General features: G+C 26.6%; 1 protein-coding gene across 17 annotated transcripts in view; it reads right to left on the bottom strand.

Annotated features, from left to right (window-relative positions):
• Nucleotides 1–21,845, bottom strand: part of LOC119602393 (low-density lipoprotein receptor) — a 292,767-nt gene that overhangs the window by 38,358 nt on the left and 232,564 nt on the right. For 8 of the 17 annotated variants that reach the window (XM_037953892.1, XM_037953891.1, XM_037953894.1 and 5 more), the window contains 7 exons: nucleotides 16,594–16,858; nucleotides 16,306–16,528; nucleotides 14,470–14,805; nucleotides 11,403–11,621; nucleotides 10,448–10,802; nucleotides 5,161–5,359; nucleotides 183–1,460 (listed from right to left, as the gene is read on the bottom strand). In XM_037953892.1, coding sequence (XP_037809820.1) covers nucleotides 183–1,460; nucleotides 5,161–5,359; nucleotides 10,448–10,802; nucleotides 11,403–11,621; nucleotides 14,470–14,805; nucleotides 16,306–16,528; nucleotides 16,594–16,858 — 2,875 coding nt within the window. Of the gene's footprint in view, nucleotides 1–182; nucleotides 1,461–4,511; nucleotides 4,601–4,663; nucleotides 4,910–5,160; nucleotides 5,360–10,447; nucleotides 10,803–11,402; nucleotides 11,622–14,469; nucleotides 14,806–16,305; nucleotides 16,529–16,593; nucleotides 16,859–21,845 lie in introns of those variants that run through there. The other 9 variants (XM_037953903.1, XM_037953902.1, XM_037953901.1 and 6 more) reach the window with 4 other exon arrangements.

Here is a 21,845-nt window from a genome sequence, read left to right as displayed (position 1 = left end):
TTATTAGTTTAGTTTTAGTTAATTTAACTAATTCACTTAAAACATCACAATTACACAAAAATCTATATTGGCTACAACAAAACAACACTTCAAACAAGTTCGATCTAAAATCCTAGAACAAAATAAGACTTCATTAGGAGTGAATAAGGTGAATAATGTGAATGTGAATAATGGAATAATACCTGTGATTGTATTCAATTCAATTTCATTGACCGTTTTCTTTTCATCATCAGATGAACCTTGTAATGGTGGGGCATTAGTGCTGGTTTTGGGCAAACGTTTGCACAACCAACGTAAATAACCCACAGGTACATCATAATTAGTATAGAATGTGTGCTGACCTGCTGATGAGGATGATGATGATGATAATGTGGATAATGATAAGTTTGTTGATGAATATAAAGACAAAAGAGTTTTAAAGGAATTTAAACTATCATCGTTGAATGCAGTTAGTGAAGGAGAAATATTATTTGTAGATTCAAAACGATTGCCAGCGGTGGTTGTTATGGGTTTAGGTGATGAATTTATTAATTGAATAATTATTTCCGTTTCAGTTTCTTGTGGCCTGTCCATGGCACCTCCTTCTACATAATAATCACTATCATAGAATGTTTCATCTAAATAGATGTTTGTATCATAGTCCTGATTAATAACAAACTCATTGTCCTGTTGTTCTGGTGAACTGTTAGGAATTTCTGTGGAAGCTAAAGTTTCTATAATTTCTTTATAATTTTCCTTAGTTGTGTTAAAACTTTGCCCATTGATGATGCCATTTTCTGAGGTAGTTTTATTTGGCAGCATTGAATCTATTGTATTATTAATTATTTCATATTTTGTTATTTTATCATTATCAGTTTTAGTATAATTTATGGATTTTATTAATATCGATAATTTATCATTGATTGTAATTGTATCGAAATCATTGGTTTCTAAAGCTTCATTATTGCTATTGCTGTTGTTTTTGTCTTTAATCACTGGTAATTCATTATTTATTTCAATATTGTTTTCATTATTTTTGTCATTTGCATTCATGGTTTTCATTTCCATTATTGGTTTTTGTTTAGTTTTATTGTCTCGTCGTCGTTTGCCTTCCTGTTCCTTTGGTAAAATATTACGTTTCATTCTCTGCTTCACTTTACGTTCATAATCTTCAATTTCATCACCGGCACCAGCACCACTATCAGTATTATGTTTATAATTCATCTCTATGGCTCTCTGGTCATCATTATTATGGAATTGTAATTCTAGACAGACTGCATAGAGATATTTTGCAGCATAACTATCATAAAATGATGCTGTAATTGATTGCTCCTGTTGCTGTTGCTCTTCATCATTGTCATCATCATCACCATTACTAACATCTCCGGGTAGAGATGGTGTTTTGTTGTGCTGTATTTCAGGTGTTTTTAATACATTCCTTCCCTTTAGTGGTGATGAATTGTTCATAACATCCTTTTTATCTTTAGCATGAATTTTAATATATATATATTTTTTTAAATTTTGCACAGTGTTTGTGTGTATATGTAAATGATTTATTATGAAAGTATATAAAATGATATGGAAATATTGTTGAAAAATTCATATAGAGATTTTAAAATCATTGGACAAGTAGCAAAAGATTTACAGTTACATATACAGTAGTAGTTTTCATAAAATTATTACTATTACACTCATAAATTAAATGAAATTTTAGAGCAAAATTTTCATGTACAAATTTGGTTTAGAATAGAGCAGGTTTTTCTAAAAAGCTTTGCTCTAGACTAGAGCTTATCAATAAAACTTTGCTCTAGACTAGAGCAAGTTTTTCTATAAAACTTTGCTCTAGACTAGAGCAAGTTTTTCTATAAAACTTTGATCTAGACTAGAGCAAGTTTTTCTATAAAACATTGATCTAGACTAGAACAAGTTTTTCTATAAAACTTTGGTCTAGACCAGAGCAAGTTTCTATAGAAAACTTTGCTCTAGACTAGAGCAAGTTTTTCTATATAACTTTGCTCTACACTAGAGCAAGTTTATCTATAAAACTTTGCTCTAGACTAGAGCAAGTTTTTCTATAAAACTTTGGTCTAGATTAGAGCAAGTTTTTCTATAAAACTTTCCTCTAGACTAGAGCAAGTTTTTCTATAAAACTTTCCTCTAGACTAGAGCAAGTTTTTCTACAAAACTTTCCTCTAGACTAGAGCTAGTTTTTCTATAAAACTTTGCTCTACACTAGAGCAAGTTTTTCTATAAAACTTGGCTCTAGACTAGCGCAAGTTTTTCTATAAAACTTTGCTCTACACTAGAGCAAGTTTTTCTATAAAACTTGGCTCTAGACTAGCGCAAGTTTTTGTATAAAACTTTGCTCTAGATAAGAGCAAGTTTTTGTATAAAACTTTGCTCTAGATAAGAGCAAGTTTTTCTATAAAACTTTGCTCTAGACTAGCGCAGGCTTTTCTATAAAACTTCGCTCTAGACTAGAGCAAGTTTTTCTATAAAACTTTCCTCTAGATTAGAGTAAGTTTATCAATACAACTTTGCTCTAGACTAGAGAAAGTTTTTCTATAAAACTTTGCGTTAGATTAGAGCAAGTTTTTCTATAAATTTTTGCTCTTGATTAGAGCATGTTTATCAATAAAACTTTGCTCTAGACTAGAGCAAGTTTTTCTATAAAGCTTTGCTCTAGACTAGAGCAAGTTTTTCTATAAAACTTTGCTCTAGACTAGAGCAAGTTTTTCTATAAAACTTTGCTCTAGATTAGAGCAAGTTTTTCTATAAAACTTTGCTCTAGACTAGAGCAAGTTTTTTTTATAAAACTTTGCTCTAGACTAGAGCAAGTTTTTCTATAAAAGTTTGGTCTAGATTAGAGCAAGTTTTTCTATAAAACTTTCCTCTAGACTAGAGCAAGTTTTTCTATAAAGCATTCCTCTAGACTAGAGCAAGTTTTTCTATAAAACTTTCCTCTAGACTAGAGCTAGTTTTTCTATAAAACTTTGCTCTACACTAGAGCAAGTTTTTCTATAAAACTTTGCTCTAGACTAGCGCAATTTTTTGTACAAATCTTTGCTCTAGATAAGAGCAAGTTTTTCTGTAAAACTTTGCTCTAGACTAGCGCAGGCTTTTCTATAAAACTTTGCTCTAGACTAGAGCAAGTTTTGCTATAAAACTTTGCTCTAGACTAGAGCAAGTTTTTCTATAAAACTTTGCTCTAGACTAGAGCAAGTTTTTCTATAAAGCAAGCAAGTTTTTCTATAAAACTTTGCTCTAGACTAGCGCAGGCTTTTCTATAAAACTTTGCTCTAGACTAGAGCAAGTTTTGCTATAAAACTTTGCTCTAGACTAGAGCAAGTTTTTCTATAAAACTTTGCTCTAGACTAGAGCAAGTTTTTGTATAAAACTTTGCTCTAGACTAGAGCAAGTTTTTCCATAAAACTTTGCTCTAGACTAGAGCAAGTTTTTCTATAAAACTTTGTTCTAGACTAGAGCAAGTTTTTCTTTAAAACTTTGCTCTAGATTAGAACAAGTTTTTCTATACAATTTTGCTCTAGACTAGAGGAAGATTTTCTATAAAACTTTGCTTTGGACTAGAACATGTTTTTATAGAAAACTTTGCTTAAGACTAGAGTAAGTTTTTATAGAAAGCTTCGCTCTAGACTAGAGAAAGTTTTTATAGAAAGCTACCCTCTAGCCTACAGCATGTTTTGATGGAAAGCTTTGCTCTGGACTAGAACAAGTTTTTATAGAAAGCTTTGCTCTACACTGGAGCTACCGTTTACAAAATTAAACAAGGCTGGACTTTTAAGGGACAATCCTACATTACTTTACCACAACCTTACCTATAAAAACTTGCTCTAGTTGTTTGCAATTAATTACGTTTTTAATTAACTTAAATTATAAATAGTTACAATTAAAATTTTAAATAACCTATTTTTGATTTTCTAATTCCTAAGATAATTCTTTTCGTTTTTTTCAAATGGTCATTGGCAAAATTTTTAGTAGAACAGCAGCATCATGCCATTTTGGTATTTGTTGTTTTTGCCATTTTGGTTTAAGCAAAATAAATTGTAAAATTTTTAAGCATTATTTGTTTTTATGTTATTTTAGGCTTAAAATTGTTTTGTGTTTTTTTTTTTTTTTTTTTTTGTCTGGTATATAGTTAAAAGCTTTTTATAATGTAAAATGTACATTCAAGGTTGAACAAAAAAACGACAAGAAAATAAATATTTTTTGGGCAAAATTGTTTAACACACAAAAACCAAGGACACACGAAATTTAGAATTTTGTAAATGGTTTTGGGTTGGGGTGTAATAGAGGTGTCAATTTCTAGTGTGTAGCGATAGTAGTGAAGTGTAGAGTAGTGCACTATGGATTGGTGAGAGTGGGAAGTGGTATAAAGGATGTATTATTAACGTACAAATGACCAACACCAAAATATATATAAAAGTTAGACAGACAAAAGTAGTCCTTTTTGAAGGATTTATTTTTTGGTTGAGGGAAAATGGTTATAGAAAAACATCGAGTACATTTGGCGGTGAATACATGTTGTTTTAGTGGCATTTACAAAAATGCTTCCAAAATATGTAATTTATGTTAGACAAACAACTGTCGTGTTGCAGGATAACTATAGTGATAGTGGTAGTAATAGTTTTTGTGGTTAAAAAAAATTTACATTTACAAATCATACCCTTACTATGATGGTCTTGAACCATTTGCTCAACATAATGGCCCGTAGAGCCAGCTTTTAGATTTTGTTGTTGTTCTTGCTGAGGTAGATTATTAACAGACAATGGCAGTGGTGTGTCTGTTTTCGACGACGATGACGAGGAGGAAGAGGATGTAGAGGATGACGACTTAGAGGAAGTTAAATTAAAGTACATCTTTGGTTTTGTTGTGGCAGGCGTAAGTCCACCTAAACGTTTCTTTTGTAAGGCTGTTTTTGTAGTTTGTTTACGAAGTATCAAAACAAATATTTAAACAATAACACACCACAACAAAATTTTCATGATGATGATTTTAAAATAAAATAAAAATGATTAACAAAAGGAATATATATATTTTTTTTTTCAAATAAAAAAAAGATTAAATTAAAAAATTTATAAAAATAAAGTTCTAGGTGGTTCCTTTTAATCCTTGTATTTTTGTAATATAAAGAAAAATAACAAAACATTATTTTGTACTTACGATCTTCAACACACATCAGTCTGTCGTCCATTAATTTGAGACCGGTGGGACAGGCACACGATATACGTGGACTGTGTTCATTAATGCGCGGCGCTGGCAGACATAAATGTGAACAGTGTCCATTGACAGCTTGACAATGATTGACACCGTCCGGTTGACGATATGGATGATAGACGTGTATGACCATGGGATGTTGTAGCTGTAAAAATAAAAAATATTTATTGGAATTTATTAAAGAATTTTCCTAGACAATAAAATAAAAGGTAAACTAACTAATGAATTTTTTTTATATAAAATAATGAAAGTCTAGAGTAAGTTTTCATAGAAAAAGTTGCTCTAGACTAGAGTAAGTTTTCATAGAAAAAGTTGCTCTAGCCTAGAGAAAGTTTGCATAGAAAAAGTTGCTCTAGACTAGAGTAAGTTTTCATAGAAAAAGTTGCTCTAGACTAGAGTAAGTTTTCATAGAAAAAGTTGCTCTAGACTAGAGTAAGTTTTCATAGAAAAAGTTGCTCTAGCCTAGAGAAAGTTTTCATAGAAAAAGTTGCTCTAGACTAGAGTAAGTTTTCATAGAAAAAGTTGCTCTAGACTAGAGTAAGTTTTCATAGAAAAAGTTGCTCTAGACTGGAGCAAGTTTTTATCGGAAGAAATGCTCTAGTCTAGAGCAAGTTTTTATAGAAAGAAATGCTCTAGCCAAGAGCAAGTTTTTATAGAAAAATTGCTCTAGACTAGAGTAAGTTTTCATAGAAATAGTTGCTCTAGACTAGAGTAAGTTTTCATAGATAAAGTTGCTCTAGACTAGAGTAAGTTTTCATAGAAAAAGTTGCTCTAGACTAGAGTAAGTTTTCATAGAAAAAGTTGCTCTAGACTAGAGTAAGTTTTCATAGGAAAAGTTGCTCTAGACTAGAGTAAGTTTTCATAGAAAAAGTTGCTCTAGACTAGAGTAAGTTTTCATAGAAAAAGCTGATCTAGATCACAGCAAGTTTTTATAGAAAAAGTTGCTCTAGATTAGAGCAAGTTTTTATAGAAAAAGTTGCTCTAGCCTTGAGCAAGTTTTTATAGAAAAAGTTGCTCTAGACTAGAGCAAGTTTTCATAGAAAAAGTTGCTCTAGACTAGAGCAAGTTTTCATAGAAAAAGTTGCTCTAGACTAGAGCAAGTTTTCATAGAAAAAGTTGCTCTAGTTTAGAGCAAGTTTTCATAGAAAATGTTGCTATAGCCTTGAGCAAGTTTCCACAGAAAAAGTTGCTCTAATATAGAGCAAGTTTTCATAGAAAAAGTTGCTCTAGTTTAGAGCAAGTTTTTTTAGAAAAAGTTTCTTTAGCCTAATCCTGTTTTTATAGAAAAAATTGCTCCAGTTTAGATCAAGTTTTCTAAGAAAAAGTTGCTCCAGTTTAGAACAAGTTTTTAAAGAAAAAGTTACTCTCGTTTAAATCAAGTTTTTATAGAAAAAGTTGCTCTAGTCGAGAGCAAAAGTAGCTCTAGAAAAATCTTTCCAAATATGTTAAAGTTTTCCAATATCCCTTTTTGCAAGATCCCTTTATATATTTTATACTGACAAGCCTAAAACTGTTAATAAATTTCACCTCTTTTCATAACCCTCTCCATAAACCATCATAAAACTGTCTTGAAAATATTTAATTTTAAAATTTTCTTTTAAAACCCCTTTTCAACCCTGGCACTTAACATCACTCTGTACCAAAATTTACAAGATGAATTCTCAAAGGATGAACATACTTTACCGCATAGCAGACAAATTTATTGTTGCACTTCCTATAAAATTGCCTCTTTCTCGAACGAGAACATATGTATGTTTGCAAGTGTTTGTGTTGTATGCAACATGCAGCTGTATGTGGCAAACACCAAAGAGTAGCAGCCAACAACCAGTTTGTTTTCTCAAACAGATGCGGTCAAAATATTCCATTTACATGTAATACAAGGCGAATGTTTTGTTCTTATTGCATAATTTATGATTTTTATATAATATTATATAAGAGTGTGTGTGTGTGTAAGGAAATCCTTTTACAGTTTTTGCTGTTGTTCCTTTTGCCATGTAAAAATGTGTGTAAGGTTTCACACATAACAACGTACCAACGTTGTGACAGAATATCTTTCATAATTTATAAGATTTATATGTTTGTATATGTGAACTATAAAACGTGCTCTCTGGTTTAAAAGAAAATCCTTAAACGCATATACGCACACACTTATACTTTTCTTTGCCATACTTTGAATTTATCATGGGACCATAAGGAAACAAATAATAAAATATAGTGTAAAAGGACGAAAAAAACAGCCAACAAAGAGGCCACAATGTTCACACTTATGAGCTCAAAAAGAAAAGGATTATATATGTAATACCAAGAATTTCGCAAGGATAATGAACGTATTTTTTCTCTACTTTTTTTCTTAATGTAAAAGGTAAATCAAAAAAAGAAAATCATAGTAGTAAATTTTAAAAGCTGAGTGAGTGAGAGTCTTAGCAGCTGAGTGCAATATTTTATAGGTAACTGCAGGTAGTAATGAAAAAAAGTTGATTTACCTTATTTAAAGGAAGGAAATTATTTTATAGTAAAAATGTTTCAGATATTAAAAGCCTTTTTTATATGAAAGTAACTACCATGTAAACAGATGAGAGTAAATTAAAATGATAAAATTTTAAAAATAAATAAAATAAAAATTTTAAAGAAAAATACTGAAGTGAATAACGAACCCAATTTCGGATACAATTTTCTTTAATAAAATATTAAATTTTGGTAGATTTCTTTAAAATGTTTAATCAATATTCTTTAAATAGAATTTTCCTAGAAAATTTAGAAATTTTTAGCTAAATTTTTTTCATTTTTTTTTTAAATTTTAAGTTAATTTTTAGTTTGTAAGTATTGCAGCTCTTGTTGTAGGTTATCCTTGTTAATAAATTTAATACTATTTTAATGCTTGATATCTAAGCTTTTCATTGTGGTATAATTTATTAAACTTTTTTAACAATTTATTTTAAAAATTTTCAGAATACTAATTTATGTGCCATTTTAGGAAATTTATAGAGTAATTTTGACTAGGCTAGTAGCAATACGAAATTAACACATTTTTAGAATAATTTCAATCTAAATTATTGGCGGTTATTTCTAGTTTAAAATTATGTAAAAAGTTTTGCAAACTTTGAAAATGTTTTTAACCAAATTTTAAAAATGACAAAATTTTGATGAAAATTTCACCAAAAATTAAGAAATAAAAAAATTTATTTGCGATATATATTTTAAAGAAAAATTGTTGAATAAAAGTCTAGTAGAAGTAACAACAATTTAATTCAAAATTTTGAACTTTATTATGAGGCTAACATTTAAAATCTGGTAGTCTATAAAGACTTTTGAATTATTTTTAAAGGAGTCTAGTGTGATAAAATTTCCTAGAAAACTTAAAATTTTCAAAAAAAAAAAAAACTTTTTTTCTCTGACTCAGAATTTTAAATTGTTTCTTAACTAAAAAATATGACTTTGTTTATATATGTGAGGTATTGAAAAGCTTTTTTCAAAAGCTTTTTTTAAAAATTTATTAAATGTTTCATAAAAAATTTTAAATTTTGTAAATTTTCAAGCTAGTGTTACTGATTTTTCACTTTTAAGCCTGTATTACTATAAGGAAAATGTAATAGATTTAAGAAATTTATGCCTCAGTTGAAAGCTGATATTAATAGCTTTAAAATGATATATACATCTTTGTAGAATTATGATTTTATTTAAATAAAATTTTATTTAATTTAAATGAACTTCAGTTTTAGAAAAATTTTAAGGTATTTTTGTCGGTTCAGTTTTTAATACTTCTATTAACATATTGGATTAAAATTTTATTTAATGTGATTGGCAGTTATAAGTAGTTTTAGAAACTTTTTACTAATTTAAAATTTTCTAAAAATTGTTTAACAAAAATTTAAAAAATCCAAATTTTTTGAGAAAATTTTGAAGGAAAAAATATTTTTGAAATATTTTTACCTGGTCTTTTTTAAATGCTTCCTTTTATATATTGCTCTAAAATTGTATTTAATTTGATTTGCAGTTATAAGTAGTTTTAGCAACTTTTTATAGTTTTTAAATTTTTCAAAAATTGTTTAATAAAAATTTTGAAAAACTAAAATTTTTGAGAAAATTTTGAAGGAAAAAAAAATTTAGGTCTTTTTGCCTGGCGCATTTTTTAATACTCTCTTTTACATATTGGTTAACAATTTGATTTACTGTGATTGGCAGTTATGAGTAGTTTTAGAAAATTTTTATAAATTTTAAATTTTACAAAATAAATTTTAAAAATTTTTGAAAAACTAAATTTTTTGAGAAAATTTTGGAGGAACAAAATGAGGAACCAAATTATAAGGTCTTTTTGCCTGGCCCCTTTTTAATACTTCGTTTAACATATTGGTTTAAAATTTGATTCATTGTGATTGGCAGTTACGAGTAGTGTTAGAAATCTTAAAAAGTTTTTGAATTTTTTTAAAATTGTTTAACAAAAATTTTGATAAACTAAAACTTTTTGAAAAAATTTTGTAGGAAAAAAGATTGTGAAAAAATTGAAGGTCTTTTTGTCTGACCTGTTTTTAATACTTCCTTTTACATATTGGTTTACATTTGTATTTATTTAGATTGGCAGTTACGAGTAGTTTTAGAATCATTTTATAGTTTTTGAATTTTTCAAAAAAAATTTAACAAAAAATTTAAAAAACTAACATTTTTAAGGAAAAAATTTGGATTTTATTAAAAGCTTTCAAGATATTTTTGCCTTGTTAATTTTAAATGCTTCCTTTCACTTACTGGATACAAAGTTTATTAAGTGTTATTGGCAGTTACATCTAACTTTAGAAAATTTTTACTGATTTTAAATTTTGCAAAATTCTTTAATATAAAATGTGAAAAACAAAAATCCTTGAGATTTTTTTTCAGTTTTTGGCAATTAGTTTTTGCATTTACATTTTTTTTATAGTTATTTAGTTTGAAAGGAGGATGTATATACATCAAATCCGAAGAAATGCATAGGCCTCTATTGGGCCTGTGCACCAGTGATCTATCAGATTAGAACACTAACCTACCGGAGGCCATATTTCTTTATACATTTTCTAAAAAAAGATTTTGAAAAAAATTTACAAAAAAAAGTTATCAATTTAAAATTTCTCATAATTCTTTCATAAACGTATGAAAAGGGTTAAAAATTAAAATGAAATCTACTCAAACCTCTATATAATTTTTATTTAAGCGTAAATTAAAGAAAAGAAACACGAAAAATACACAAACAAAATTCCAAACTTACCATATGTACAGCTGTTATGGGTTCAACACCTTCTCCATTGAATTTATTCGCCTTGAAAACGGTCTGTTTATCCCAATCTGTCCAGTAAATATAATCTTCAAATGTCGTAATAGAGAAGGGATGACGTAAATATTCCGTTGAATATAAAATCTGACGTCGCTGTGAACCATCATAATTTGCAGATGATATGATGTTTAATTTACCATCAACCCAATAGATACGTTTGCGTACCAAATCCAATGTAATACCATTTGGCCACTTGACATCATAGTTGATAATTGTGGTACGATGTGAACCATCCATGCCAGCACGTTCGATACGAGGCGAAGCACCCCAATCGGACCAATACATCCAGCTAAAGGAGAGAGATGAAAGTAGAAATGAAAAAAAGGATATATAGAGAGATAAAATGTATGAAAATAAAATATTTTGTAAAGGAGGTGATATCATGTCCTTAACAAAAATAAATTTCATGTAGTGTTCTCTTTCTGTGTGTGTGTGTTGGTAATCAGTTTTGAAATGCCAAAAGTGTTTATTTGTATTGGTGCTCTTGTTTTTTTGTTTTGGTTTTTTTAACATCATGACATGGTTAAAATGTGAATAGTACATATAAAGCCATATTGGGTTTTTATTACAATGGCGTGTTTTGTTGTAAGTCCTGTTTTTTGTTGTTGTTGTTGTTATTTGATAAAACTTAAGTCTGAAGGAGGTCATGTCATATGCTCCTCTTTATATTTGTTGCCATTTTTTGTTATTGTTTTATCATCAGCAGCATCATGTCAAGTGTCAATCAAGGGATATTCTGTTTTTGTTGTTGCTTGTGGTAGCAACATTTTTTTTGCAACAATATTAAGTGTTGTTTGTCTGCTATCGTATGTTTATGTGGTTGCTGTCACTTATTTAGTTTTTTTTTTGGTCTTCTATCTCTTATTGTACTCTATTCATATTCACTTACCCTTCAATGGGATCCAATGCTATTGAACGTGGTATATCCAATTCATCTTCTATGAGCACTTTACCCATATTGCCGTCAAAGTTTGTCAATTCAATGGTACATCTGTGGGTATCCGTAAAGTATATATGATTGTAAATCCAATCGACAGCCAAACCATCTGAGGTTACTGTATGCTCTTTCAGTACAATTGTTTTATCGTTGCCCTCATCAATGGGTGCTCTATGTGGGAAAAGTATAATAAATACAAAATGGAAACAGAAAAAAGAACAGGAAACAATAAAGTGAACAATGAGTTTACCAACGGTTTTTTTTCTTCTTCATTTTATAATGTGAATTTATCTTTTAAATTAATTTAAAATGTTATTCAGCAGAAAAATAACAATTTAAAATGATTTCATAAAAAATGTAGTTTGTCACTCCCAGCCCGGGTAATAAATTTCTTGTCTATATATAACACTAAATGATTTATCTTCTGCTCTATTAGGTTTTAAGTTAACATCTTTTAAATTTAAATTAACAAAACATTATATAAAAACTACAAAATATTTGCAATCATGTCCAATTTCCATCCCTGTAGTTAAAGCTTTAAGCTTTTATATTTTAAATTAGTTATCTAATTCTTATTAAAGTAATTATTTAACATTTTAAACAGTTTTTAAAGATTTTTGTTAAAAAATTTTTGGTAAAATTTCAAGTTTGTTATAAATTCCGAAAATTTTTTAAAATTTTTAAATTTAAGGCTTTTGAAATATATTAAAGGAGTAACAAATTTAAAAATTTCTTTTGTCAATGTAAAGCTTGTTATGTAAACTTTCTAAAAAATGTATAAAACATTATTAGCTTATTTTCTATCACATAAAATTTCTTAATAATTTAAAATTTTATACGATTTTCAAAATTTATGGCATCATTTTGAGAAAACTAATTTTAAAATTTAAAGAAGAATTTTAGTTATTATTTGTTTCTGTTACTGTTGGCAGTTATTTCTAGTTTTAAAATCCATAAAATTTTTACAAATATTTGAATATTTTCTAAAAGAAATTTTAAAAATTTTAAATTTTTTGGGAAAATTAAGCAAAAATTTATTTTTGTAAAAAATATAATTCTATTGCAACGGAGTCAATATTGTTCTGGAAAATGTTTTTAAGCTCATTTTAGCTATTTTAATTAAAAAACCTAAAAAAATCCAAAAAATATATTTCAAAAAAATTTAAGATTTTTATAAAAAATAAGGAAATCCCTACCCTGTAAGTGAAAATTTTTTTTCGAAATTCTATTTTTAGAACTGTTAACCTAATTTTAAGTATTTTTAATCTAAATCAATTTTAATGCATTCAAAAATTTTCAATTTTGCACATTTTTCAGAAATTTTGTCACATTTTTCATGTTTTAGCTATTTAAAATAGTGTTAAATATGGCTAGATTAATAAAAATCTGGCATCTTTGTAAAGCCTAATTTCTTTGCTTTTAAATTATTATAAATATAGATATAAATGGTTAATTTATTTAGGAAATTTTTATCATAAATGGAATTTACTTCAAAATTTCAAAATTTTTGGAGTCATTTTCAGCCGTTTAATTTGAAAACTTAAAAAACGATTTTGGTTATTTATTGTTTTTGCTGTTGTTGGCAGTTATCTCTAGTTTTATAAAATAACAAATCTTTTCAAACTTTTTAAAGTTTTTTAAGAAATATAATGAAAAAACTAAAATTTTTATGAGAAAATAAGGCAAATTTTTACTTAAAAAAGAATATATAAAAATTTTAAATCCCATGCCTGCAAAAGCCAAAAAATGCTGAAATCTGAATTCTAGATGTGATATAATGTTTCTAAAGCTTATTTCAATACATTTTTTTCAATAGCTTTACAAATATTTTAATTTTTAAAATATTTTTAAAAATTTCAACACATTTTTTTGTTTGAGGTTTTTAAATTGTGGTAAAATGTAAACAGATTTTAAAAAATTATACAATATAAAGCTCAATAAATGTAGTTTTACATAAATTAAACTTAAAAAGTATTGTATTATTTTATTTCACAAAATTTTGTAAAAATTTAAATTTAGTGCAATTTTTTCTGAAATTTTTAGGGTTACTTTGAAGGTTCTCATACTAATACATAAATATTTATTTAATTACTTTTCAGTTTTAGTATTATTGGCAGTTGCAAGTAGTTTTATGTAAAATAAAATATTTTTAAATATTTGAATAATAATTACATGTTATCATGAAAATACTAAAATTTTGTGAAAAAAATTTGCATAATTTTTTTATATTCTACAAAAATTAACATAATAAAACAAAACCAAAAAGATATGTTTTAAAATATGTTATAGATATGTATATGTTTTTATGTTATTTAATAAATAAATGAAATTTTTTATAAAAAAATCTCTTTAACATTTTTTACTAAATTTCTTTGAAATACATATTTTTGTTATTGAATAACACAAAGTAAATATGTTAAATTATAATATTCTAAGAAACTTTTGGGTATATAAAATCAAAATTAATTAATTTAGATGTTTTATAAATAACATTAATCCTAAAAAAAAAACTCATACCCTAGCTTTAATATTATCTCAAAAAAATGTTTGAGATAATGGTGGCTTCTTAGAAAATTTCAATTAAAATTTTACCTTTTTTAAAAATAATACAGACCTCCTAGCGTTTTTCATTAATTTTTACATTAGAAAGAAGCCTTTCTAATTATTCTATATTTCCTCCAAAAGAATACCTTGAAACTCATATGGAATTGTATATAAATAGAACAATGGAGCAATAATAAAGCTGTCTTTAAAAATCATACATAAACATTTCCTTTTTCGAATACAATGAATTTTGTCCTCAAACTCTTTGACATGTTAAGCAAAATTCAAATACAGGAAGTAGACAGCTACTAGATTCAACCCTTTTCTAAAATCATTAAAGAAGTACCATTATATATGTATTTCAAAACAAAACTCCCACCATTAAACCTGTCATATCTACTAATATATTCATGAAATTTGAAATAACTGGGGCCAGGGTGGATTAACAAACAACCTAAACCTTAACCCTACTTACTTGTATATGCTTTGTGTGGTCACATCACTCCAGAATATCATGCCGGTGCGAAAAACAAAATCTAAAGCAGTCGCTGATTTTGTATTATTAACAATCGATGTCATTTCCATATGATCCAAAGCTATTTTACGTATATCATGACGACGTGCCAGTAGCAGGGATGCATGTCCTTCTGTTGCCTTACAGCGTGTATGATTGCGTGGATCACGCATATAGCCATCCATGCATTCACATTTATAGCCACCAATTTCATTAATACAAATTTGTGAACATGCTCCTGGATTTTCGGCACATTCATCAATATCCACACAGGATTTATTATTAATTAACTTATAACTGTACAAAAAAAAAAAAGAAGTGGAAAAAAGAAAATTACAAATATTAATTATACAATATTGTAAATATTTAAATATTGAAATTAAAACATGACTGAGGGGGGAATTAAAAAGAGCAATAGTATGTTGTAATGGAAAAATTAAACAAAAATAAATGCAGATAGGATAAAAAGTAATTTCTTATAATTTTAATTGCAATTTTCACCATATTTGACATAACATCAAAAAATTATAGAATTTTTTCACTGAAACTGTTTCAAATGGACATAAATTGCTAATTGCTAACATTTTCTTATATATTTTTTAAAATCATATTTAAAACTTTTGAATTTTTAAAATTTTTTGGAAAATTTTTTATAATTTTCCATTTTGAGCCTCTAAAAACTCTATTAAAATTAAATATTTTCTTAATATAATTACACCATTAAAAAGCTAGATTTATAAGCTTTTTAAGGCATTTGCAATTTTAAAATATTTGCTTTCAAAAATAAAAAATTTTATGAAAAATATAAATTTCGCACCTTTTCAAAAAATTTAAAGAGGTATTTTGAACAGGTCCAAAATAGTTAATTTAAACAGGATTTATTATATATTTTGTTTTAAATTTGTTGGCGGTTGTCTCTAGTTTTGAATGATATATAATTTATATAATTTTTTTAAAATATTTTTAACAAAATTTACGAAAAACTAAAATTTTGTGAAAAATTTGGTGAAAAATATTTTTTCTATTTTTTAAATTTTAAAAAAAATTACATAGTATTTTGTAATTTTTTGTTATAAAAAGTGTTATAGTTAAATAAATTTATGGAAAATCATAAAAATTTTAAAATTTTTAACATAAATTTAGCAAAATTTTAATTAAAAAACAGTTTTTTCATAAAAAAGTTTTAAGGTGATTTAATTTCAAAATTTCTATAAACATTTTCTTTCAAAATATGCTTTAAACTTACTTCAAAGTTTAATACAAATAATTTGATAACATTTTAATAAAAAAATAGTTAAAACAAATTTCAATTTTGCAGTTTTTGAGCGTAAATTTTTTGAATTTTCTACTTAGAGTCTAAAAAACTACTAAAATAATCTAATTTTTTTTAAAAGTCTTGGTGTTATTAAAAAGCTGCTTAACTAAGGTTTATTATTGCAATATACATTTAGATATTTTTCTTTAAAAAATAAAAAATATTGTAAAAAATTAGCTTATCGCACATTTCTTAAAAATTTTAAGAAGCTTTTGGAGTAGTCTCAAATTTGCTATTAGAAAACGATTTTATTGAATATTTTGTTTTAGTATTATTGGCAGTTATGTCTAGTTTTAAAATATATAAAACTTATAAAAATCTTTTGAAAATTTTTGAATAAATTTTACAAAAAACTAAAATTTTGTTAGAAAATGTCAATTTTTTTTTTTTTTTGGAAAATTTCCAAATTTTTGCTTAAATAAAAAGTTTTGTTAAATATTTAAAGTTTTTAATAAAATTTTTTGACTTTGAGTCTCACTTACCCGGTTTCACATTCACATTTAAAACCTATAGGCTGATCAATACACTTATGCATACAGCCACCATTATTTGTGGAACACTCATTTATATCACATTTATTGGCTGGCTCATCTTCACCATCCGGACAGTCTTTATGTTTGTCACATACTTTGGCAAGAGATATACATTGACCGCCACCGCAATCAAATTGTGTGGTATTATTACATACAGTTTCTTTACGTATGCCTGAAAATTTTCAATATCTTTATAATATATGAAAATAATAATAACGAATTTTCTCTCAAACTTACCACAATTAAGTTCATCACTTTTATCGGTACAATCAGATTCACCATTGCAAATAAGATGCCCCGCAATACAAGAACGATCAGCACATTGAAATTGATCCGGGCGACAAGTGTTATTTTTACAATTTTGATCTACTTCATCATCACAACCGGGACAATCACATTCACCATCACATAACCAGCTGGGATGTAAACAGGTTATACGATCCTTGCACTGGTATTCATGTGCTAGACAGGGTGTATGTGTTTCGGTGACATTGCGACAATTCTGTAAGATAGAAAGACATTTAAATATTAATAGTTTTTATAAAATTCGAGTAATTAAACTTAAATATTAACATATCTTTTAGCATAGCCTTAAAATTTTTATTTCTTTTCAATTTTAGTTAAATGTATAAAATTGTTTATATAACCTTAAGTGTAGCATTATCTATTTTTACTGCATTTATACAATGCCTACTACTGCTATTTTTTTTTTCTTATACAAGTTTAACAGCTAAAATAATGCACAATTTTACATCCTTTTTTTCCAGCGCCCAAATGTATGCAACTGACATCATTTGCTTTTAATGCATACATAAATAACTAAAGTAATGTAGTAAGTATATTTTTATATTGTTGGCTTTTATTATAATTAAAAACTTTTTTTGTAATAATAACAAATAACAATAATTGCAGCCAGTAATGCATTACATTTCCGGGCAAGTGTAGTTTTAAAAATATAAAAATCATGTTAAATAAAATTCTTAATTGTTTACATTACTTGTAGGTTTAGTGCGTTAAAATGTGGGCAAATATAGAATACTTAAGCTGATTTAAGTTTAATTAAAATTTTAAAACATTATTATGATTATTTTAGTAAACAAATGGCTGCAATTGCACAAATATTCAAGTATAGATTAAGAGGGTTTTAATTTTTTTTTTTAAATTTACCAACTCCAATATTTTTTTATAAAAACTCCATGAAATATTGTTTCTTAATTATATCTTAATCAAAATTTAACTAAAACGGTGAAAATTGTTTAGCTTTTACGTAAAAATGTCAATTTTGCTAGATTTTTCTCTGATTTTCCAAAATTTTCAGTTTTGTTCCTTATATATAGTATCCTTACTTTAAAAATCTGACAAAATTTAAGTATTTTCTAATTGTTTATTTAGTGGTCTCTTTAATAACATAAACTATTTTAAATAATTTTATATAAAAACTTTAAAAAATTTACTAAATATTGAAGTCATACATTTTCTCAAAATTTTAAAGGTCATTTTGGGAGGCCCAAAATTTTCACATCGAAAACAATTTTTGTAAATTATTTTAAGCTAAATTGTTGGCAGTTGTCTCTAGTTTGCAAAACTACTAACTTTTTTAATATATTCCAAAATTTCTTTAACACTTTGAACAAAAAACTGAAATTTTGTTAAAATTTTTAATTTTGATTTTTTTTTTTTTCATAATTTTCTATAATTTCCAAAATTGGGTTATTTTAGACTATTACAAGAAAAAATTAACTAAAGCCATTAAAAATTCTTTAATTTTTGTGTAAAAAAGTTAAATTTTTAAGTTTTTTTTTACGCAATTTGTCAAATTTTTCAACTTTGTCCTTGTTTTTGGCCTTAAAGCTCGATTAATTTTCCAAACTGTTGGTAATGTTATATTACCTATTAAGTGGGCATTTTATTCTTATAAATAATTTAAATTAATTTTTCATCAATTACAAAAAAAATTTTAAAAAATAACATTTTGAAGTTTGGAAAGAAATTAAAGTGTCTTTTTGATTGCTCTCAAAGTTTTTTAAGGAAACGGTCTTTTGCCATTTTTTCATCAATTACAAAAAAATTTTAAAAAATAACATTTTGAAGTTTGGAAAGAAATTAAAGTGTCTTTTTGATTGCTCTCAAAGTTTTTTAAGGAAACGGTCTTTTGCCATTTGTTTGATATACAATTGTTGGCGGTTGTCTCTAGTTTTCAAATCTACTCACTTTTTTTATATATTCCAAAATTTGTTTAACACTTTAAACAAAAAACTAAAATTTTGTGTAAAAATTTCAGATTTTGAAAAAAATTTTATTTTTTCTAAATTCTTTTAAGAATAAAATTATGTTAGTTAAATAATGTTACAACTTAAATTTCATAAAAATAATGAAATAAATATTTGCTTTTGTATATAAAAATACAAATTTTAACGATTTTTTTCGGATTTTACAAAATTTTCCATTTAGTTTACTAATTATAGTAACTAAATTTTAAATATTTTGAAAAAATTGTGTTACTGTTCAAAAGCCTATTTAGGGGGCTACTTAGTGACATAAAAATTTTAAATAAATTTTAAATGAAAACTAAAAATTTGTCTAAAATTTTTAAATTTTGTATTTCTTTAAAATTTTTAGGGTCATTTTGGAGTGATTCAAATCTTTATAAAAAATCAAACTTTTAATAATTATTTTAGTCACAATTATTGGCAGTTGTCTGTAGTTTGGAAATATGCACACTTTTTTAATCTATATCGAAATTTCTTTAACATTTTTAACAAAAAACAGTATGAAGTATGTAATTTTCAATTCGAGCTATTTAATAATAATTTGATTATCCTTTTTAAGAAGTTTAACTTATTTAATGAACATTTTAAGGACATTGCTACCATTTAAAAAAAAGTCACGTTTAAAATATATAAAAAATGTCCTTTTTTTAGTTTGAATTTTAAATTGTCCTTAATAGTAAATTATTTATGAACTCATTTTTTTTTCTTTTAAATATTTTTAAGATACCCTCTAGTTTATTAAATTAACTACATAACTGCATTTACTAGCAATTTTAAGCTATAACTATAAAAAACTTTAGTTTGTGACCAAAAAAAAAAGAGAAATAAAAGCCTTAAAATATGCAAGTTTTTTTCCCTTAAACATAAGACTAAAAACTACAATTTTATTTTAATATAACAAAACTCTACCAGTACTATTGCCACCTCCTCCCAAAAACAAGAAATTTATGTTTAGTTGCCGGCCGGAATGAAACAGGAACTACTAAACAATTGTTGCAGAAAAAAAATAGAAAAAAAAACTTAAAACAATTTTTATTTAAAGCATACTATAAGGCTAGTTGTATACTATACAATTCCTGGCATACATTAAGGATGATAACAAAGTATATTTTTAGTTTTGTTGTTATTTTTATAATGTATACAGTTCGTTTTTTTTTCTCTAGTTTCCATCAAATAAATTTTGTAGCATCGAGCAAAATTTTTATTCCCTTTACATTCCTGTTATACAAGAGTTCCTGTAGTACATACACACATACTCATTATGCATGTAAGTCTGTATGTATAAAGGATCTGTTGTATGAATCTTTTATTGTAGTTCTATGATTGTTTTATAAACTCTCCTGGTTTTTTGTTAGAAATTCTACTACTGTTAGGACACAAAGACTCTACACTAAAGTTCAAGCTCAATTCCTAAGGGAGGTAATGTATGTAAGTATGTATCTTGTATGTTAGAGTATAGTTATTGTTGCAATAGAGGAAATGCACCAACACTGACTCAACTTTTGGTTTGTAAAAACATCCTGAGAGTTTTTTTTTTGTTAAGTTTTGTTCAAAAAATAAAAAACCTTAAAAATCCAAAATCAAATAAAATATCTTTCCAACAGACAAAATTTTATAAAATTTAGTCTTACACAAGGATGAGAAGTTGTTTTACTTTTGTTTCAAGAATATTTAGTTCAAGTACTATTTGTAGCTCAGATTTCTTAGCCCTACCACTTTAATACAAAGAAATTTTGTTGCTGTTAGCCTTTGCAGTAACACAAGTTAGACAAGCCAGCAACTAGCCAGCCAGCCATGCAACCCTGAAACAAACCAAAAGTTTCCTTTCAATGCATCGATGGTCACAAAAGTCCGCAAGTAATCTAAGCAATCAGCATTTTCATGAACATTTTCATATTGTGATGCACAGTTTTTTTGTGATAGTCACCAACTTCATTGTTATCATCATCCTAGTCATAGTTATGGCTTAAGAGGATGTACTTACATTTCTGGCCCAACAAGTGCTATGACAACTAACCAACCAGCCAAGCTATTGGTTTAAATGGGAACTTATAAAACTGTTTGCTTTTGGCCCAAAGGCTTGTATTAATTACCACATAAATTAAATTAGTTTTTTCTCTCCCCTTCTCTTAAATAATCTCTCAAAAAGTTTTTTAGGCCAAAAGCAAAACAGATTTCCAAAAGAAACGAAAATCTTGATGACACTAATACTTTAAGCTTAAGATTTGTAAAATTTCTTTATTAAATGTTATTGCATTATTTTAATAAAAATTTATTTTTCAACATATTTTAATAAAATATTGTAAATTTATGCCAAAGATTTTTCTTATTGCAAAGTTTTAACATTTTTAATGTAAAACGTTTTAATAATTTGCCTAAAAGTATGCTACAAAAATAGTTTCGTAATTGTATTACGTAAGTATGCAATAAATTCTGAAGTGTATAGTAATGTGAAGTATTCTTGCGAGCTTTTTATTAGCAAAATTAAACACAATTTTTGAAAAATTAAGTGCAAAAAAGTTTTATTTGGAAAAAATTGAATTCAAAAAGTGGAAGTAGTTAATGAAAAATGTAGTTTTGAAATTTGTAGAAAGCGGATTCGATTTAATAATGTCCGTATGTTTATTCAGTAAACAAATTAATGTAAAGTCTTTAGTGTAGTTTATAGTCTAGCGAAAATTCTGTAGGTCTTGGCATTAGTCTTGTTTATAGACTAGTAGTATATAGTCTAGTCTATAGTCTAGCCGATAGTCTAATCGATAGTCTAGTCTTTAGGCTAGTCTATAGTCTAGTCTATAGTCTAGTCTATAGTCTAGTCTATAGTCTAGTCTATAGTCTAGTCTATAGTCTAGTCTATAGTCTAGTCTATAGTCTAGTCTATAGTCTAGTCTATAGTCTAGTCTATAGTCTAGTCTATAGTCTAGTCTATAGTCTAGTCTATAGTCTAGTCTATAGTCTAGTCTATAGTCTATAGTCTAGTCTATAGTCTAGTCCATAGTCTAGTCTATAGTCTAGTCTATAGTCTAGTCTAGTCTAGTCTATAGTCTAGTCTATAGTCTAGTCTATAGTCTAGTCTATAGTCTAGTCTATAGTCTAGTCTATAGTCTAGTCTATATTCTAGACTATAGTCTAGACTATAGACTAGTCTAGTCTATAGTCTAGTCTATAGTCTAGTCTATAGTCTAGTCTATAGTCTAGTCTACAGTCTAGTCTATTGTC

The sequence above is a fragment of the Lucilia sericata genome, unplaced genomic scaffold, assembly GCF_015586225.1.
Source record: "Lucilia sericata isolate MDLA Ls3-8-SP2 unplaced genomic scaffold, ASM1558622v1 Contig000226F_arrow, whole genome shotgun sequence".
Lineage (NCBI taxonomy): Eukaryota > Metazoa > Arthropoda > Insecta > Diptera > Calliphoridae > Lucilia > Lucilia sericata.
This window is presented reverse-complemented; position numbering and strand designations above follow the sequence as displayed.